Here is a 23248-nt window from a genome sequence, read left to right on the forward strand (position 1 = left end):
AGGCAAATGAAAATGTTACTCTCCTAAAGGACCTCGGTTGTTAACAGTCTTACATACGGTCTTACATACATATATCACCAAATTAAAAATTAATTGTTTGAATTGCTTTGTTTTCGTATGTTAACATATATGTCATGAGAGGATCCATTTCTCTAGCCCTTTCTTTCTTTGAAGCATAATAAATTGGCGAGCATTGCAAAGTTTTTAGAATTTTTTAGTCAGTTTTAGGTCTTTGATTTGATATACTAGTATAGCAAAACACTCAACTGTGCATACTTGACTTCAAAATTAACCATTTTAGATCGAAAAAAGATTCATTTTCTGTAAAAAAAGGTCCAAAATTTTTTTTCGCCTCGTTCCGCTCGGTGAAATTTTTTTGCCTCGCTACGCTCGGCAGCTTCTGCGTGCAGATCATTATAAGTCTAGCTACGCCACTGACGTTAGATTGTGGGTGAATATACCATTCCCAATATTGTTCTTAGTATGCATAAAATATTAAATAAGAGCATAGATATAATAGCCAGCTATTATATCTTTGATAAGGGTAACATGAGAAAAAATATAAATACGAAAGTCGCATATCTGGTAAAAAAAGTCTCACCATCTATAGGATTTCACGTACAATTGTTATTCTTAATCGAAATAACGGACACTCATTTACATGAATGACGGTACGCTTTGATAAAAAGGGGTGCCGCATATTATTCATCATCAATCTATTTTTTTCAAGTTTATACTTTCCTGTTATTCTAATCAGTTAACGCAGAGACATGTCACTATGCATCTCTAGTTAACGACAATCAACTATATAAATATCTGAATCTGATGTGAAATACCGTTCATCTCTTTCTTTCTTTTTTCTTCTTTTTTTGGGGGGGGGGGGGGGGGGGATTTGGGCAGGGACATAAACATTGTTAGATGTACTTATGGTTCCCAGGTTGTTGTTTTTTTTGGGGGAGGGGGCGTGTTGGAGGTCAAGTCTATTGAAAGTTACAAAATAAGAGTGTTTTATTTATGAATTTACAGGAAGAATTCTGTTCTTGGACGTACTTTTCTCTTTTTTTTTAGTTCAGTGATTTAAATTGAGAAAAAATCTATTCAGAATTTAAATCGTTTCTGCAATCCCCCATCTAAGACTTCTCTAAAATCATGAATGGCCATGCTTCACAATCATCAGAATTTTTTTTTGCATTGATACATTATGTATCCCATGACATTTCCAGGTATAACAGAGCTTCTTGTATATTACCTGTATGTGGTTAGGTGTCGCCCTATGAGGTCTTGCGTATACAGGTTCACATTTATAATGGTTTGTGATATAACAAGGTTTTATGACACTCACACTTCTGCATGTTCTGTATACCACATTATTATCTTATTTTCAAACCGAAAGAGGAAATGAATAATTTCCAGGTAAAATATTGAGTATCAAAGTATCAAATTAATTTCCAGATTTTTTTCTTTCTTGGTATTAAATAACAGAAATTTAAAGAATAGACTGCTTTTCCGCTTTAGGGGTATTCTTGCCAGTTAAAACAGACATATGATTATATGTGTATATATGTCTCTGGTAAAGACATGGTTTATGAATGAATTATAAGTCTTGCAAAGGTACAAGATATAAAGCACATTGAAAATTGATTCCGCCGGTCTGTCTCCATTAAAAAAAAAGGAAGGTTGACGTTAGATTGATTCTGTATTTTTTTTTAAACATCGTTGGTCAAATAGCTAAATAGCTAAAGTATTATACGTTGTGAGACTTATAATATTTTAATAAGGACATTCCTGATTAGGAATCCTTTTTTTTTTATGTTTTTCACACCTGAAAAGAATATTTGTTTGTAATTATTTGATTCAATTCCAAGAATTTCCTGTCAAATTTTCAAACATCTTTTTTCAAATAGCTGAAGTATTTATACGTTGTGACAGAGACAGATTTAAAATATTTTGATGAGAACATTAATTCATGAATATGTAAAGAAAGATCGCTTTGGACGGACCAAATTATATAATTACAATTGGTAATTATCTATTTTAAATAATAAAGGTTACCGATTCTAATTTGAAATAGTACAATTTTTAGTTCATACACTCGTGTTTAGAAGGCCATTATTATTTATAAACCTATTAAATTAAATCAATTCAGTATTTCATGGTTACAAAAACAGTGACAGCAGTCATAATTCATTTTAAACTGAGCTTACGCAAAATATAGAAATATACCACGACTATCCAGTTATTGTGCAACCTCATCACTCCCCCAAAATAATTATATTTCTTTTTTATATTTTCTGAGTCTAAAACTATCACTCCCGTTTATCATTCATACAAAATGTTGTTCACACCTGGAACGGTGAACCGTGACGGCTAAGATTCACTGAGTGAAGATCAAAAGAAATTTTAATTACCCTGAGTTTAACCACGCATTCAACAGTCACTAAGTGTCACAGTACAATACACATTGTATTTACACAGTACTAGCTGGAAATGTTTGCTGGACTTAAGTAAAAGGTCAGAATACAAACATGCATTTTTAATACATTATCAATCATGTCAGTTATATATGTTTGTTCAAAATATTCGTCGGAAAAATATCATAAAAATGTTCTATTGTATGATTTACTTTTATTACTATAATCATATCAGAAATCCTTAAAACATAAATCCTACAATTTAATTTTACTGATCACTTTACTTTCTTAATTTTTAGTTGGTTAATAGCTACACCAAGAGTCGTTGATGCGCTTTAAATCGCGTTATTAGATGGTTAACGAACAAGACTTAAATGAGATTAATTCCACTCCCGGCATGCAAAAATACTTAAACTACGTCACAGAAGTCAGGAAGTTTGAATAAATAGAATTAATAATTCCCAATTTTCTTCTTTATTAGTTTTCATATCCAAATAAAACTTGGTGAATATGTTTTTTATGGTATTATGAACATAATAAGATGATAAGTAAAAAATCGCGAATTTTCCCTTTAATAAAAAAAAAGTTGATTTTTTTTTTCAGGAGCTTGAATGAAAGACCACAGTTAAACAGTATGGTGGAAGGTGTGAGAAGCTTGATCCAAGCTTTTCAAGAAGACACAGGGGCTATCTGTATGTTGTTTTTTGTTGTTGTCCAGTATGCAATATTTTTTTGCTGAAGCGAGACATATTGATTCTACATTCCGTCTTAGCATTGTCAGGGATGTCAACATTTAGATTCAGTCTGAAATGGAAGTTTTTTTAAAATCAATAACTTTGTGAAACCAATTGCATGAATCTTGGAAAGAAGCTTTTTTATAACCAAAAAAGAGTTTCTCGAAAACAAAATTTAGAAAATATTGTTTTTTCATTTTTCCATATTTTACTGGTATTTTTTTTTTACAGTCAACATTAAGATACAGTTTTGCGTTTAAGTTTTTTAGACATCAATAATTTTGTCAAAACTTCGTAGAATTTTATGAAACATTGCCAGCTTTATGATTTAGAGATAATGTCTGATGCAAAATTTTGAAAATATTTTTTTTTCATTTTTCCTTATTTTACGGATCAATGAACAAAGCTTTTAGAAGTTAACATTTACAGTCTGGAATTAAATTTTTGAGACATTAAACTTCATGGAATGTTATGAAACGTGGACAGAAAATTCTTCAAGATCAAGAAATAGATTCTTAAGAAAAATGGATTTTTTTAAATTCTGTATATTACAGGCGAGACATAGGCTTAAATTTGAAATAAGGTTTCAATGGCTGTTATCACAATGAATCTTAAAACAATGACTAGATGGATAATATAATAGAAAAACAAAGGATATGGGGTATCCATCAATGACACATATCAGTACATGCACTGCAAAAAGCAAAGGAACAGCGCTTTTATTGCTGTTCTTCATCTCAAAGTCACAGTGAGGCCATCAACACTGAGCAAAATCAACTCCACCTCACTGCAAGTTTAAGATGGCCCCCAGCAACAGCAGTGTTCTCCCCAGGCCCTTAAAGGACCGCGGGCCCGCGATGTATAATTTTTTACCGTGGTGGTATCATTCTTACCGCGATGTATAATTTTTCTTGTTAAATCTTTTCCGTGCGGTATAAAATTCCAGGTGAAATTTGACCAGTTCAAACCAGTTCAACACAGATTGTTTACACCACTTGATCGATTTACCTTATGAGGTTAACCTTGTTGATTGGATTTAATCGATGTAATTGACACTTGTAACATGATTCTTTTGTGTTTTAATTAAGAGTTCATAACTTTATGATCACAGATAACTATTTTACGGCTTCACTCTCCACCCAAGCACTGACCTGTGACAAGTCGGCAAATACTTTGTACACAAACAGCGTCTTGACCCGATAGGTACATTTTTTGTACATCATAATGGTGGCTCATTACGTATAATGGACAACTATACATTTCCCAATTCTTATATTATAGTATTATATGTCTCTGATTAAACCATGGCCAATATTATCTTTAATTATGACATAGTAATTGCATGATAGTCGGGTTTCAAACTGTAGTATCTGTCTGTACATATCACATGACCCAGTTCACGTAGAATATTCAAGTTTATTTACAATTAATTGCAATCTATTATATTTTATAAATAAAATGCATGACTGTACCTTCAAACTGGATATCTATATCCATAATTAATGAATAACAGAAGAATTTGCAAATTTTATCCATAAGCACGTGTTAAATCTATTTATATCTACTTCCTGTCATTTAGGCGGGAAAATAGGGAGACTTAGTTGTTGACATTGAATATGGTTACTTATAGATCTATAGACCAAAGATAAATTTATAGATTTAGGAATTCTTTTTAAATGGTTCATGACAAATAAAGATTTAGATTTTAGGGCAGTATTAAGTCTGTATCCATGTTTGATTATCATCAAAGACAAGAAAGGTTAATATTTACATGAAATCTATGGCAAAATGTTCTAAAATTTATGAAAAATTTCTTTTTATTAAAATCTAGGATAGAAACTGATTCAAATAATAAAACAACATTTGCAATTGTTCTTGTTAATTTTATATCCTCTTATGACAGGAATCCTTTCACATACAACAACTTTTTTTCTAGAAACTAGAAAGTTTTTTTAAATTGAACATTTTTGTTCTCTTTTGAATGATATTTTATTTTTATTGATTTTGGATTTTATAAAAGATTTAATTACTTTAAATTCAGATGAATATTTTATTATGAATCATAATTTATTTATTTTAAAAAAATATACAAACTGTTTTTTTATTTACTTCTTTTTTACCAATAATTTTCTGAATCAATGTCTACATAACACAGTACCACAGTGTTAAAACAAAACAAGAGACATAAAAACTACAGTAACTATAGCTAAGTGAAAAGACGCGACACAACTGATTGCATGAAATATTTCACCAAGAAGTCCACACGCGTTACCCTGGTGCTATCCAAAAATCCTGGGGAGAACACTGACCAGTTTGAGTAGAATTCTTTGCAAAATGATTCGGATAGGCTTTGTAAGATGTATCACCACCAAATCGGGCCCGGTAAAAAAAGAACATACTATAATAATAATAATAATAAATTCTTTATTTAAAGAGGGTCAACTCAGTTAGTTACAATAAACTAATCTTCCCTGAGGCCCTCACATATAAATTACAATACAATCAAAAACAAGTATTTACACAAAGTTAATTTATAGTTAATTTACAGTCAAGTAGTTCAATGTAATATTATTAACATGATAAGATATAAAGCTGTTCAAGATGTATATGTAGTCAAAAAATCAAATAAAAATAAAAAAATATACAAATACATTGTAGAAAACATAATCTTATCAGGACTGTGTTAAGTACTTCTTGATACTTTGTTTAAAAGTATAAGTGTTTTGAGCTTTACGTATTTTGTGTGGTAGTCCATTCCATAACACTGATCAAGAATAAACAAAAGATTTCTTAAATAGCTCAGCTTTTGGCTTAGGAACTATCAGATTACCTTGAGTGACACCTCTCAAGGAGTAAGGATTATTATTATTATACTGGAAAGTAGTACATATTTAAAACAAAATAGTTCCTATGCAAAGGTGTAAATATAAAACTATGTAGAATATATTTTAGCTGTTAAGGTATCAAGTGAATGGTGAAGGACTGGTGATCCTTGTAAAACACATATTGACTGATAATTTTTGAATAATACAAAAATGTATGAATGAATTTCTAAAATTGAGGGCATATATTACCTGTTTCTCAGATATGAAGAAACTGTTATGTCTGTATTTGAAAGTTTAAGTATCAGTTTTCTTTGTATGATGTCTTTTTGTCAATTTCAATTTTCCACAAAATTAAATGAAAGCAGGCCAATTCCATTGTTTTTCAGGACCGGAAACATATAGCCCAATGTTTCAACAAAACTTATCTTTTACCATTATGATTGTTTTATCAAATAACATAATTGACTTGAATAATAAGTTTGTCTAACACTGGGCTATATGTTTCCCAGACAAAAATTTCTTTGAAATCCATCAGATTTTATCAAATTTCACAAAGAAAAAAACTTTTGTCCTATTTGAGGTGTAAATATTTATATTTCACAAGAAAAAGACAAAGATAGTGATTTTGAAATATTCTGGATTTAAATTTTGAAATTCAATAAATATGTACTAAAGACCAACTGAATAGATCTGTTAATGCATTTCTTTAAATGATGTTTATCTTTTTGCAGTTTCTCCTCCTAGAGGGCTTCCGTCAATGAACCTTACTCCATGTACACCAGAGCCATTACCATGCAAAGCAGCAAGGGGCACTAAGAGGAAAATAATTGTAGATTCACCTAAGGTATATATTGGTACATTTAACTTATTCCTATCATATGTGTTTAACTCTTAAGCCTTCATTCCTTTATTGAATTTCATATCAAAGGTTTACATCAGCAATGACTTAGAAAAATTTGAAAATCAATGCTGATCAATTATGTTAACATGAGTACTGTTCCTTGAAAATGAGAAATTTTATTGTAAGTGCTCTCAAGCCTTCATTGTCAGATTTTTATGAAATTTATATCAGAGGGTTATATCAGTATTGTCTTGGACAGGTTAAAAATTCAGTGCTGATCAATTAATATTACAAGAATTATATCCCTTTCAAATGTAATTTGTTGTCTGGCTTGCAATAAAAGTCGCAAAATGAGACATAAAAATAACAATCTGTATATAGAAGTGTTTTGTTATGAAGTATCCATCTGTCATATATGAAAAAGTAAAATAACAAATATACCAAACTCCAAGGAAAATTCAAAACAAAAAGTCTTTTATCAAATGGCAAAATCAAAAACTCAAACACATCAAACGAATATCAACTGTCCTTGACCTCTTTTGCATGGGTCATTACTGCTTATAAAAACTTTTTTTTTATGTGAATTTCTTGCTTATAATGAGTAATAAGATAGCTATATTGGGTATATGGATCCTTTAAAGGTCTACATGTCCATCAGACAGGGTTCACCTGACCTCGACCTGATTTCATGGATCAGTGATCAAGGTCAAGTCCTTATCTCAGATACAATAATTAAATTATAAACAGTAGGTCAACTATGTTTGGTGTATGGAATCATTGTAAGGTTAAAAGTCTGCCTGGCAGGGTTCATATGACCTTGATCTCATTTTCATGGTTCAATAGTAGGTGTCGTGTTTTTGTTGGACATGATAAGCAATGAGTAATTATATGTGGTGCATGGAATGATTGCACTATGCACATTTACCTTGACTGGCTTTTCATGGTTCATTGGTCAACATTAAGTTTTCCTGATAAGGTCTGTTTCTCAGATACTATAAGTAATAGGTCAGGTATATTGGATTTATAGAATATTTTACCTTTTAGATGCCCTTCTTACAGGGTTCGCCTGACCATTACCTCATTTACATGGGTCAATGGTCAATATTATGTTTACTTGGTTAGAGTATTCTCTGATATTATAACTAATAGGTCAACAATATCAACTATACAGAATGATTGTAAGGTGTACATGTACATGTTCGTAGGACAGAGTTCATCTGATCATGACTTTTTCATGAATCAATGATAATGTTAGTTCTGTTTGACCTGTTATAAGACCATGGTTTGAAAGGCTTACAACATAAAATTTAATTACAATCAGTGAAGCAGGAGAGATATTTCAGAATTTGGACTTTTGTTTTAAAATAATTGGGCTATCACAACTAACGTCATTGTTCAAGTCTCAGTGGTCTTGTAGTAGCATGCTCATTTCTAGTGTGGCAGGTTATGGGTTTAATCCCTGTCTGGATCTAACTAAGACATTTACGTTGGTACTTCCTCTTTTTCCATTAAGCAGGCATCATTATAGAGTAAGAGCAAAGACTGCTTGGCTCAAGAGTCAAAATAAGAGTGACATGTTATCTTGCATATTGAAATCCCAGCTCTTACATGTTACAAAGCTGTTAAGCAGGATGTATTTATTTAACAATTAATTAACATTTTATCAACTTGTAATGTAATTTTTCCTGTTGTACATTTAAATCCAATCATCATCATCATTATCAAGTCTCAAGTTATTGTAAAATGACAAGATGCACATGATTACTTAGCTGCTTGATGTGTGATACTGATTTATTCAATGCACTTCAGTGTCCATTACCAATAGACTTTAAACCCTTCAACAAAGCTTAAAAGTTCAACAGAGATTATCAACTTTATAATGTTGGTTTGATAGAATTATCCTCGTAATGTCATAATTAGAGAAGGTAGCAGTACTAAGGGTTAAACATTTGTCCATGATTTATACAACAAAGCAAAAAGATTAATTCTTTCTTATGTGTTTGATATTTTTCAGAGAACAGAGAATAAACAGAATTGTAGGCAAAGTAAAAGAAGAAAGTCTCTCAAAATTCCTGAACATGAAAAGACAATTGCAGAAACAAGCAGCAAGATTTTGGCCATTGAAGATCAATGTGATTTATTAAAGTATCTTGACCAGGGATCTTGTGGGGCTGAAAGTGGTAATTCTGAAGAAAAAACACAGAATCTTGAAACATCAGCAAAACAGTTAACATATGAATTAAGAAAAAATAATGTGAAAATAGTCAAACAAAATGTCTTACTTAAAGATATTACTGAATCAAAGAATGATGTCACAAAATGTGGTAGAATACTTACAGACAAGGAAAAAATTGTGTCCTCAGAAACATTGAATAGATATGTAGATACAAGCAAGACAAAGGAAGTTGATTTAGTTTATGAAAAACAGAAAGTACCAAGGGGTTACAGTTTAAGGAGTCCCAAAAGAGTAAATTATAATGTTGAAAGTCAAGGCAAAGACAGTCTTTGTCCAACAAGCAAAAGTAATCTATATAATTTCAGTGACTCGCCTGTAACACCTGTGCATTTATTAAGACATCAAAGGGACAATTTACAGGTAAAACAAGGTTCTCAATTAAAAATGGAAGATAATGGCTTTAAACATGTTAAAAGTACTAACAATAGCTTAAATGACACTCGAATCAGAACTGAAAGAGTTGAAGCAAGAAAAGGAAAAGAATTGACAATTGGAAACAACAGAATTGATTCTACTTTATCAGTTCAAAAGAATAGTCAGACTGACGCAAGTCAAGATCAGGCATCTCCAGATTTCCAACATAAGGAAAGACAGCTGTTTACAGATAAAACATATAGAAGGCAGAAAAATAATGCCAATGCAGATAAAACATATAAAAGGGAGAGAAATAAGGCAAGTGATATCCAAATATATTCTAAGGTTAATTCATGGTTAACAGATAATCCTGTTAGCCAAAATAGTGGCAATAGGGAGGTTAATTTACTACACGGAATGGTAGAGAACATTGATGTTCCAATTGAAATTGAGGAGGATGTAGATAAACAAAATCCTGTATTAGAAGTATTGAACGAGAAAGAGAATGATAAGAAAAATAGTCTAAAAGGGAATAAGGAAAATTTCTCAGAAGAAAATAGTGCAGAAGTTAAAGGAACCTCTGTCATCACATCAGAAGATGAAATTAATATGATTGACACAATTGAAATAGATGCTGTAGATTTTAACAACTTAGGAATCAGACCTTTAGCTTCACAAAAGAGAAGAATTTTCAAATCTAAGCCAACAACCCAAACCACCTCAGTTTGTCAGAAAAAAGGTGTGCTCGTAATAAAGAAAGTTTCTCCAACAGGGAACACTGCCTCTAAATCAACACACCAAAACAATGTTTCTGTTGAGAAAGAGGCTGTCATTGATCCATTTGAATTCAAATCCAGCCAGAAAACACCTGTTATTCCAGAATCCAAGAAAATTAAACATGTCAAGAAACAGAAAAAAGATAGAATGAAAGGGAAACTAGATTTTATGAGTGGGAATACTACAAATATAAAACAGAAGGAATCCATTGATATTAGTGATGACCAGCATATACAAACAGAGAATATGGCTAAAATCACAAAAGAAACTAATTCAACTGACCAATGCAGCTTAATGGAAGATACTGAAAAACACAATGGAAGGAAACAGAGTGATATTTTGCCAGAAAATACAACACCTGTACAAACTGCACAGGTAGTTAAAAGCCTAAACTCAAATAAAACGGATACTAATAGTGAGTTGAACATAATGCCAGGTAGTCTTGACGATTCTACACATTTAGGAAAAAGTAAGAAGGGAGCAAGATTATCAAATAAATTAAAGAAGAAGAAACAGGAAGAAGAGACTAATAAAAAGAATATTAAAAAGTTGATTGAGACAATAAATTCAGCAGAAGATGAGGATTTGTTGACATGCACTCAAGAAGTTTTACAGCAAATGGATTGGAGGGAGGATTCTAACAAAGCATCATCAGAAGATATAATTCCAGATACTGCAAACATGCAGATTTCATTGAAACGGAGGAAATCCGTTTCATTTGCATCAAATAATATAGAAATCAGTGGAACACCTCGTCAGACAAGAAGGTCCGTGCCTATGGTGGTGGATAAGAACAAAGGTAGACTGCTTCCAAAGGAGACCAGGGGAAAAAATGTTCAGAATGGCAAGCAGAATTTGTCTGCATCAAGTCGGGTTCAAGTAATAAAGCAGAAGAAACAAGAAATCATGGCTGAGAAAACCAAGAAGCCTTTTGTATGGGAGGAAAAAGGTATTGAACTACTATTGATAAAGATTATATATGAGTTAATATCTATACACATTAAAAAATAAGGTGATGTGGTATGATTGCAAATGAGACAACTGTTCATTAAGATCAGAAGACAAAGCTAAGAACAATTACAGGTAGCAGTGCATCCTTTAAGAATGACCAAACACATACCCTATAGTGAGCTACTAAGGGCCATAAAGAAAAATGAAAAATACATCTGCTTCGTAGATACTCAATTGTGAGGAAAAAATCTGTGGCTGACAGCTATATAAGGATAAAATTAACAAAGACAGGTAGGAATATTTTGCCAATTGGAAAAGGAAATTAACACAATTTTATATTCTATAATATCGATGAGTTTTGAATGTCACTGTTATGGCAATTTTATTCTGTGGTGTTTAAGATTTAAAAACTTAATTTTTTAAATTTTGTGTATCAACACATGGTCTTTTGGTGTATATATATATATTAGAGCACTTGACTGTAAATGATTGTGTTCCTTTTGAAAGAAAATAGCGTTTTATATTCTTTATGTCAATCTAAAGCTCAAGTTGTCTATTTAATAAATGAATTAAATACCAATTAACCTACACTTAAAAAAAAAGTTTAAAAAAAAAAACACAAGCTAATCCATTTTACTTTGCAAATGACTTATGCTGAAAGTGTTTATGTAGGTATGTAAGGAACAAGTATTTTCATTTTTAGCAGAGTTTCAACAAAATCATACTCAATTTATGATATGATGAATGATGTCTTAGCATCTAGGCATCAACTTTTTGGTTTCTGGACAATATCTTTACCAAACTTTGCATCACAATGCCTTGTGGGAAGAGGAAGACTTCTGTTAGTAAGCTTAATTTTGGTCAAAACTTTGGTTACAGTTTTGTCCAACTTTTACCAAACTTGTTTGGATAATGCATCATGGGGTAAAGGATACTTGATTTTTGTCAATAGGTCAAATGTCAAGGTCACAGCAGCTATTGATAGACTAAAATTTTGGCAAAGTTATAATTTTTGTTTGGGGATGTTATCTATTGAACCATATGTCCAACTTTTACCAAATATAATTTAATAACGCCCATGACGCCTAATGGGATTGGAAAACCCCTTATATATTTTTGGAATCAATATGTTAAAGGTCAAGTTCACATCAGCTATTCATTGCCTGAAATTTTGGCAAAAATGTTTTTACAGGTGTTATCTTTTGATCTGTTTGTCCAACTAACTACCAAACTTAGTAGATTTTGAATCCCTTTGTACTGAAGAATTTGATATTCTATTATACTAAACTTGGATCATCTGAATTAAACAAATGTCAATACATGTATATTTGATCTTGAAATAATTTGTATATTGTGCATGTAAACTTTGAACAAAATTATTTATATATTGTGCATGTATAGATTAGACGAAATAATTTGTATATTGTGCATGTATAGATTAGACGAATTAATTTGTATATTGTGCATGTACAATGATGTATAGATTAGATGAAATAATGTGTACATTGTGCATGTATAGGTTAGACATTATTACATTGGCATTCATTCTTTTTGTGTTTCAGATAACGACTCCGATGGCAGTACCAGTACTGAGGACCTTGACATTCATCCAAGTCAAGAGGAGTTTGAGCTGCCATATCATGGTATTTGATTTTCACTTTGTAAAGGACAAGATTCATAATCAAATTTAAAACTAGGATTAACATAGTTAAAGGAACATTTAACCAATTTTTCTCCTGAATGCCAATAAAATATGAAGGTGAATATTATGAATATTCTATTTGATAAAGTCTTGTTATGATATTAGTATTCACCAATTGAATTATGAGAAACAATTTTGACAATGATAAAAACATAGCAAAAATTTCTGAAATTACAGTAGTTACTCACCCTGCCCACACAATCACAAAAGTTTTCTTTAAATTTTGAAATAGCAGTAAGGTATAATCCATTTGCAGATCGTTTCAAAGGAAAGTCAGGCACACTCTGAAACAAACAAGCAGTGTTCATGCTTGACTATTCCCTACTGAAAAAAAAAATGTGATCTGTTTCAGAAGGTTTACATACATTCATAAGCAGTAGCTGAGCTCATTGTTATCTTAATGAATTCTTTATAACTATTGGAATCAGGTATAAATATGTTAATCTATTCCAGATGTTCAGTCACAGGAAATAAGTAGAATTATAGAAAATAAAAAAGATCCAACACAAGGGATTCCTGAACCTCAGAAAGATCCAACACAGGGGATTCCTGAACATCAGAAAGATCCAACACAGGGGATTCCTGAACCTCAGAAAGATCCAACACAGGGGATTCCTGAACCTCAGAAAGATCCAACACAGGGGATTCCTGAACCTCAGAAAGATCCAACACAGGGGATTCCTGAACATCAGAAAGATTCAACACAGGGGATACCTGCATCTCAGAAAGATCCAACACAGGGGATTCCTGAACCTCAGAAACATGCTGTAGTAGATGAATGTAGATATGGACAGATTGAAAGTCAAAATCTTTCAAAGGATACCAAGGTCAGAAAAAATGAACATTTGTCACCAAATAGGTCGCAGCTTGTGGAAAATTTATCAGAAAATACAGATGAAAGTGTTCCAATAATTGATAGAAATATTTATGTTGAGAATACACAAGAAAATGTTGATGGAATGCAGCTTGAAAATGAGATAGAAACAATGGAAGTCCAGGTTATACCAGAAAGTGTTGATGATATTATAATGGATGCTAAACTTGAACCTGAACCTGCTGAAATGTTACCACCAAGTCAAAATCAAAGTTCACAAAATAATGGAATGCACAGTGAAGATCAGAAACTGAATTATGAAAAAGTATTAACAAAGCAAAAGCAGAAAAAAAATATGTACCAAAGTCTCAATGTTACAGAAAATAATAAATCACCAGAAATTAGCAGTCAGTCAACTGTATCAACTGTTAACGAAACTGTAGACTCTGATGTTCCAGTGAGGAAAAGCAGGAGTAAATTGAGATCCAGGAAAGTAAAAAGTCAATGTAGTGATGCTTCTAACTGTCCTATAGAAATTCAATCTGTTGTGGAGGAGACACCTGTTTCAAATAATTGCCAATCACAATTGAAAAATGTGGATACTCTTAGTGACACAACATCACAACAAAGTGTTTCTATACTTCTTCCTCTAGGAAAGGGGGATAACTTCAATCCTACAGGAAGCTCTGAAAGTGGTGAAACTGTAGACCAAACAAACATAAAAAGTCATATAAAAAAAACTGAGAAAAACTCATATTCAAATGAAATAGACATTGATAGCTGTATTGAAATGATTCCAGCAACAGAATCTGATTCAATGATGAGTTTATCTGACCATACAATCAAATCAGGAAAACATCAATCACAATCAAGTAGCTCAGCAAGTCAGAAAAGAAGGATTTCCACCAGAAATAGTGAAGTAAAATCGAGGAAGATGCAAGAAATATTTCCTGATTCTGATGTTGAAATAATAAGCCAACCACATATCCCTGCCCATTTGATGGGAACACCTATAGTTTTATCAGGCACACAGACCTGTAACGAAGAAGCTTTGGAAGGTAAAGTTAGCCTTGAGAGAAAGTCTGCAGAAAAGAATTGCAGTAATAATGTTGAAAAAGTCCTTATGACGGTGGATTCAAGAGGAGACAGCAGTACTTGTGAATTTGAACATGTAGATCAAAATAAAAGTGAGGAAAAAGTCAAAGAAAAAGAAATTCAACAAGGATATTTAAACCTAGATACAGATGATACATTACCTCCAACCCTTGTATCACAGAAATCTCTTAATATTAGAAATTCTGCTGAAAAGAAGAGGAGATCTGAAGAGAGACAATTGGCATATCAAGAGACAAAAGAAGGCAGAACAGCTAAAAATAAGTTGGAGACTACAGAAAGTTGTTCTCCTGAGGACATTTTTATGATGGATTCTGAGATACAGAGCAACTATTCTCCGTCCTTACCTCAGAATCAAGAAGGACTTATTTGTTTGGACTTAGAACCATCAGAAGTGCTAACCTCAAACTTGATTGTTGAACGAGCTAGTCAAAAATCTCTTTGGAAAAAAAATCAAGGTACCCAAGAAACAGAAAATATTAACAAAACTGGTCAGTTTGAAGATAAAATTGTTGTTAAACCATTAGAAAACATTGATAAAAAGAAAAATGACCTTTTAACACCACAACCTGAATCTTTGCAGATTATAAGTTATATTGATAAGGAATCAATTAATCAAGGAAATAAATTGCAGAACCATTTGTCAGTCCCAGATAAACATATATTAAGTCCTGAAAAAGTGAAAACTTGTAAAGGAAAAAGAACTGTAAGAGGACTTGCTAGAAAGAGGAAAAGATTAAACCAACAGAATAACACCTTCAGTGAGTCAGCCTCAGAAGATTTAGATAAACAAAAAGACCTGAATGAAAGTAATAATGAAATAAGTGATAGAATCAAAGATCAAACTCTTACATCAAAGAGAATCTGCAGTTCACCAAAAAAGTTAGAAACTACCAGTCCTTATAGAAATGTAATAAAGAGTCCTTTCAGTTCTCATACAGACGAGAAGCATACTGAATTAACACCTACCAAAAAAGAAACAATGACAGCACAAGAAAACATTCCTAAAGCTCACAAGATTTCTCCTACCTTTACATTTTCTCCAAAAAAGCCTAAGAAAGCCAAAGCTGTGAAACTAAGTGTGGGAACACAAAGATTAAGTCAAAAAACAGAGTTACAAGGTCAAAATATAGAGAATGATACCGATGTCATAGTACATGTAAAACTAAACAAATTTGAAAGATTATTGAGAGACAACATTGCTGACACTGAAATATCAGAGGAGGAGGAGGATGAAATAATTCGTCAGGATAAATTGAATTTCTCTGATGATTTGACTTTATTGGAAGATGATATTGGTGACAAAAGTAAAACTCTTACATTGGATTTGAAAAACCAAGAATACCTATCTAGAAAAACTAAACCATTTAAAGATCAAGAAACTTCTAGTTTGGTGCTAGAGATTGATAATATCCCAGATTCTTCAACTCCATTAACAGGGAAAAAAATCTCGAGTCAAGTGAAGCTAAACAGATCCGGTCAAAATTTAAAAATGAAGAAATATGAGGAGAGGAAAAGTGTACCAGATAGTGATCATGTTGAGTATGATGTAGATATAGAAGCCAGTTCACCATTACCAGATATCATTGGAAAGGACCAGTACAATGATAACCATCAAGATGTAAGTTATTGTACCGTATCTTTCTTGATTAGTGTGACAAAGCTGTTACTTTACCAGTGTTGTCAACATTAAATGTTAGGGTTTTGGATTAGTTTCGATAAGAATAATTTCAATGCTTTAGATAAATAGTTTGCTGTGGTGTATCAGCAGGCTTCTCTTGTTGGTCCTGTTTCAGTGATTGGATTAGGTCTGTTTCTCAGTAACTATGCATGACTGATCAGCAATATTTGGAATGTCTAACGCATTTGGCTTTAACCTCAATTTTAAGTTTCATTATTGAAGTAAAATCTTAAAGATTAGATCTATCCCTCACTGACTGCATTATTTGGCATATGATTTGTTAAAAGATGTGTATCTTTCTGATGTTATATTGCCTTGATATTATTTTATGCTCCAGTGGTCTTGCTAAGGTCCAATGATTTAGTATAATACTCAGTAAGTATTGGTGATAGGTTAACAATTTTTTGTATTTGGATATGAGGTAATTGGCATTTTTCAATTCGCTATGATCCTGTTTAAAGACAAATACCTCTATTGCTTGTGTATACGGTGACCCTACATTTTTATTTTTGTTTTTTGTTTGATAAGTAATATTATAATGAATTTCATAAAAAAAAGAATTGGTTGATTTTTTTGCAATGCTGGATTTTTCAGAGATATTTTACCATTATAAAGACAGGAAAATGTTAATCACAACATATTGTTATCAGTTTTCCTTCAGAAGTTGATTATACCAATAACATAATTCATACAAAGAATGAGATTAACAAAACAAACAATTTTCATGTGATTCAGGCTTTTATAATATACTAAACTGTATCCTGGCGCGTCGGTAACAATGGGAAGATTTTGATCACCGCTAATGGAAAATACAATTGTCAGAAATCGTTCCCTTGTTAATTATTTGGTATATATATAAAAAAAAATTATCGTCTGCTGTAGTTAATCCGTTTATTGGCTTGGTTGTAAATTTATAGTTCATCTATGTTCAGCACCTGCGTGGTGTGTGCTACGTTGCTTCTGCTATCATTTTATGATTTATAGATGCATGTAGGGTGGTTTCAGAAATCTTGGTACTCTTGGTTTCTTTTTGGTGATTTGGTGATTTGTCGCATGTGTGGAATATTCCTTGTTCCATGTATATGTTGGTGGCCTGTAGATCGGTGCTTTTAGCTAGGCGGTTCCTTTCGGATTCAGGGTTCACGAATAAATTAATAAATTAAACTCCGTCTGGTGAACCAATGCCTGTGTGAATCCTTTCGGCAGAGTCCATGAAGTGGATACCTTGGTATTCCGGGTTGTCAAATTTCTGAATGTAAATTGTCCTGATGACGCCTGCTTTGCAGGTGAAAAAGCAGGCGAAACATGGAAGACCATAGTAAATAAAATTGCAGACCATTTGAATTGTTAGTATCAATTTTGATTATTACCGGTATTTAAGTGTATTTAACAGTTTATTAAGTTAACCTTTTCCAGAGTTGGTTGACCTTTAAAATATATTTCCATATTGCTGCAGTTCAAATATCTATTGATAAACATACTAATTAACAAACATCTCTTCGCTTCTAGTTTTCAAGTGACTCTGAAGATGCAGTGCTGATAAAATCTTATCGTACAGTGCATGTTTTTGATGGGGAATCTAAACAATCAAAGCCTTTCAGTGATATTGAAGTGAAGGACAGACTGGACCTAGATGATGTCCTGGAAGTTGACACAGTTGAACCTCCTGATGAAGATCAGATGTCTGATGATGATGATGTTAAAGTTGTTAGAGTTAAGAAGAAAAGAAGAAGAATAGTTGAGGATGATAGTGACTCATCTAATGGTATTTTTATTTAATGTAAACAGTATACATATTTCATGCAAAGATATAACAGGAAGCAGGAAATAACATTGGAAAAAACAATCCTTCGGTGGTCATCGTTGGATGATGTCTGCCTAATTTGATTTATCACTTATTGTTTGGAGCATAAATCAGGCTATTGGTTTTCTCTTTTAAATTGCTTCACATTTTGTCATGCAAGGGCCTTTTATAGCTAACTATACAGTATGGGTTTTTCTCATTGTTGAATGCCGTACGTTGACCAATAGTTGTGTACATCTTTGTCCTTTAGTCTCTGGTTAATACTTCTGAATAAAAGTATTGTCACATGTTTAGATTTGTTGTTTAATATGAAACTTTATTTTTTGATCACATAATTAAAAATTTCTTTGTGATATTTCTGCCATCATTTGGCATCAGCCGTTTGAACTTTTCCCAAAAGGTAGTATCATTGAATTTAGACCAAATGTCGTGATAGATATCTTTCTGAAAGATGTTGAACAAATTTTTGCTCTATCAATTGATTGTCCTAACCATGGATGCCAAGGCCAGAAAGAATTTTTTTTTATTGACTGAAACATCCTGTTTGAGAACGGCTATAGGATGTCAAAGATTCAGTGTATTATTCTTGCAGAGTGTTTTATTTTTGGTGCAGTTTGACCAACCAATTTCACTTTGAACATGGGCTATAATTTTATGTTGTGGGTGATTGGAAATATATATATTAGTCTTTTTATTAAAAATAAAGGAGATGTGGGGAATACATTGATTGATTGACTGATTGATTGATTGATTGGTGTTTTAATGCCACTTTCAGCACTATTGTGCTATTTCATGGAGAATACATCAATGAGATAGCAATCTCAAAACTCATATAATCATGAGACATTAGATTTGCACAACAATTTAAACCAAATCACTAGTAAGATTCTGTGTATTACAAGAAAAGATTTTTGTCTCCCGCGTCATGCATTGCGGGGGACATGGAAATACTGGGCGTCTGTCCGGTTTTGTTAGCGCTCTCACAGGTACAATTCTTGCCAGATTTATATAAAACTTATACTATAGGTTAATATCAGCAATATCACGGACAAGTTTTATAATGGTGGCTAATCGACTTTTTTTAAAAGAGTTATGCCCCTTGGAAATATTAAATTTATGGAAAATGGCCTTGTTAGTGCTCTCATGGGTACAATTCTTGCCAGATTTTTATAAAACTTATACTATAGGTTAATATCAGCAATATCTTGGACAAGTTTTACAGTGGTGGACGATTGACTTTTTTTAAAAGAGTTATGACCCTTAGAAATATTAAATTTATGGAAAATGGCCTTGTTAGCGCTCTCACAGGTACTATAAAACTTAAAGTATACTATAAGTATTGCCCTTAAAGGTCTGTTTGAAATATTTAGTATACAATAAAAAAAAGGTTTTTGGTCCCCCACACATGATTTTTATTTAAAAATTGTTTTAAAGAACAACAAAAAAAAAGTGTTTTTTTTTTTTAGTTATTGCCCCTGGATAGATAAAATATGTACAACGCGGGGAACATTGGACCTCTGTTCTTTTATTATTATTTCTGTACCAATCAGTCAAAATAATTAGATATTGCTTGATATCAATTTAAGTTATTTAATTTCAATATGATAATAAATGATAGATATCCAATTCTAATATGTTGTTAAACCTATTTTTCTAATGGTAAAAACTATCTTTGTATAAAAAATAAATTTCATGTGAAATGTTTTCAATTTCACAAGCTTCACTTTGAATATAAGTCTGCTTACGGTATTGAGAATGTTTGTCATGAACCCATACTACTGTTTACATCAAAGGTTTTCAAGCTTTTGTATGCTTTAAAATGGAATCAGATTTGACAAAAACATTGTATATATTATTGAAGAAGTTTCAAATCTCTGTTGCCAAGGGGGAAAAGTAGGTTGTTGTGACCTTTGAAAGTCATCATTGACCTAAAGAATAGCCAATGGAAATGTTGCAATTTCCTACCACATTGCAGGAAATGCCCACCAAATTAGAAGAATTTTTTTTTCCATGTTGGAAAAATATTATATACCACAACCATGAGAGAATACATGTTTGCCTGTAATTGATTGTTTATAGTTCTATAAGAACATTTTTCCTGTAATTGATTGTTGATAGTTCTATAAGAACATTATACCTGTAATTGATTGTTGATAGTTCTATAAGAACATTATAAAGGCATTTTTTCAACCAAAGAATATTCTTCTTACAGTATTAATGACAACATAATTATGACTGATGGTTGGTTATGTATAAGTTATTTCTAATTATTGTAATAATAGTTATTTTGAATGGATTATATTGATGTGTACTCGACATTCTCACTTACACACTGAATAAAGACCACAGGAGAGAAATGCCAAGTTTACATATCACCAAACTGTAAAAATAACCTTTATTACTTAGAATTCAAATAAAAAGCACCAAAATTTATGTTCAGATAAAAAATTTCATCAACACCTACAGCAAATGGTTGGCTGTGTAGGAATTCATACTTGTGACATCATGAATCAAGTTAATACATTTGTTAATCTTTTTTGTTGCAATGACATTCACAAATGAAATACATGTATAACATACAGCATTGTAATTATATACTTTTGTCACTTTATTCATCTTTCCATTCAAGTCCTGTTGACAGATTTGATAAGACAAATGCAATGAAGTGTAATAATATTTTGTATTTGGTTTATTTTACTGTGAACTGACAAGTTATTTGTGAGTCCATTAAAATTCTAATTTACCACATATAAAACAATAAAAAATTTATATTTACAGCTTCAGAAGATAGTGTCACAAGTCGTCATCTCAATAACACCTCCTCTTCAGCATTCTCAAGTCAAAGTGAACCTATCAATTCACAGGTAGGTTTTCTGCATAACATCTCATCGGCATTCTTAAGTCATAGTCCACCTATCACTACACAGGTAGGTCAATAACACCTCTACAGCATTCTCAAAAAGTAAACCTATCAATACACAGGTAGGTCTTCTGCATAACATCTCGTAGACATTCTCAAGTCGGAGTCCACCTATCGCTACAAAGGTAGGTCAATATCACCTCCTCTTCAACCTTCTCAAACCAGAGTCCACCTATCAATACAAAAATAGGTTAAATGAACAGCTCCTTTTCATTTGCATTCTCATGTCTCATACAATATGTCATATATATAACTCATACATGTCTGACATCAAAGATATGCCATATACATGTATATAACTCATACATGTCTCTGACATCAAAGATATGCCATCAATTCCAGTCTTTCAAGGTAAAAAAAGAAGGGCAGTGAAATTAGGAAGCTATTTTGTGTGATCAATTCTTCATCAGTTGTTAACTGAAAGCCTTTGATTTTCTAAAATTATATGCATTAAAAATGTGCATCTGAGTGGGTAACCATTTAGTTAATTTTGTATATTATCCAATTAGTGAAACTTGGTTAGTATTCGGCAATATTCTTGATGAAATGAACCCATTTTGTGTAACAAAATCAGGCTGCAGTTGTAAACCTCTAGCCTACAATTATTCTATATAAAAATAAGATGTGGTATGGTTGCCAATGAGACAAGTCTCCATCAGAGACCAAATGACGTAGAAGTAAGCAACTGTTTGTCACCATATGGCCTTCAACAATGAGCAAAACCCATACTGCATAGCCAGCTATAAATAAATGGGCCCGAAATGACAAATGTAAACAATTTATAAACAAAGCAATAAATGAAAAACAAATATGATATACAGCATCAAACGAGAACGAATGAATTACAGGCTCCTGACTTGGCACAGCTCATACAGAATGTGACAGTGTTAAACATGATTGCTGGCACCAAACCAACCCCCTAAATGTGGACATAAGTTTAACAGTACAACATAAGAACAAACTATAAAAATTAGTTGAAAAAGGCTTAACACATCAGATCGATACAAATTACATACACAACTAACATCAACACAGAAGACACAAAGTAAAGATCTGAGAGTACTCATAGTTAAAAATAATAAAAAAAATCATGTACCTAAAACTAAAGTATCAATCAGTACACATTCAACATCCAATGGATTTAGTGTAAAGACATCATAAACAGTCAGAGAAAGACATGACCTTGTGCAATGCCAATATATAGGTGTCAACAGATTGTAGGACCGTGAATGTACATATGTGTATAGCAATAACATTTAGGTAGTTTGTTTTTATATTGTATATACTGATAAAAACAATATTCATAGATCTAATTAAAGTTTTAGATTGATAAAACTTTTAGAATAAATATATTTAAAGGATCAATAAGTTTACCTGGATTGTATCTTAATTTACAGCCAAACTCCCAAACCAAATCTTTGTATCTTTTTAGTTTAGTAGAGGTTTGAAGTAATTTGAAGGAATGAAATACTTGACTAAATGATTTACTAGTTATACATAGATTACATTCATTGAAATCCAAAATGTCACTACAGACACAGGCATAGTGAACGAGTTGGATTTATAAACACTGTAAGATGGGACCAAAGGAACATCACCATCCAAAAAAGGAAAATTAACAATATGGAACAAAAAGTCTTCCCTCGTGTTGTTAAATTTTGTGTAGAGTTTCCCTTGTAAAACTGAAATATCTAAAGCTAGGAAAGTACAGTTACTGCTGTTTATATTTGATTTATTTACAGTAAGTTATTTTGGGTAAATATCGGCAGAATATGTAGAATGTTTTTATTGTATTTATTGACATAGAAATACCAGGCGTCTCTCCCTCCATCTGTCCATTCGTTTGGTCTTGTTTACGCTCTCACATATACAATTCTTGCCAGATTTTTATAAAACTAAAATCATAGGTTTATATATGGAATGTCTTGGACGAGTTCGATAATCAGTGCCGATCAATTATTTTTAAAAGAGTTATGCCCCCTGGAAATAATAATATGGAAAGTTACCTTTATAGCACTCTCGTGTGTACAATTCTTGCTAGAATTTTATGAAACTTATATCCTAGGTTTATATCAGCAATGTCTT

At 32.0% G+C, this 23248-nt stretch overlaps 1 protein-coding gene across 1 annotated transcript in view; it reads left to right on the forward strand.

The window, feature by feature from the left end:
• Positions 1-23248, forward strand: part of LOC127730582 (breast cancer type 1 susceptibility protein homolog) — a 40816-nt gene that overhangs the window by 4765 nt on the left and 12803 nt on the right. Inside the window, exons 3-9 of the mRNA XM_052239034.1 lie at positions 3015-3103; positions 6702-6814; positions 8826-11127; positions 12692-12772; positions 13285-16379; positions 17949-18204; positions 21022-21107. Coding sequence (XP_052094994.1) covers positions 3046-3103; positions 6702-6814; positions 8826-11127; positions 12692-12772; positions 13285-16379; positions 17949-18204; positions 21022-21107 — 5991 coding nt within the window. The 5' untranslated portion in view covers positions 3015-3045. The remainder of the gene's footprint in view (positions 1-3014; positions 3104-6701; positions 6815-8825; positions 11128-12691; positions 12773-13284; positions 16380-17948; positions 18205-21021; positions 21108-23248) is intronic.

This window comes from Mytilus californianus, unplaced genomic scaffold, assembly GCF_021869535.1.
Source record: "Mytilus californianus isolate M0D057914Y unplaced genomic scaffold, xbMytCali1.0.p SCAF_2, whole genome shotgun sequence".
Classification (NCBI taxonomy): domain Eukaryota; kingdom Metazoa; phylum Mollusca; class Bivalvia; order Mytilida; family Mytilidae; genus Mytilus; species Mytilus californianus.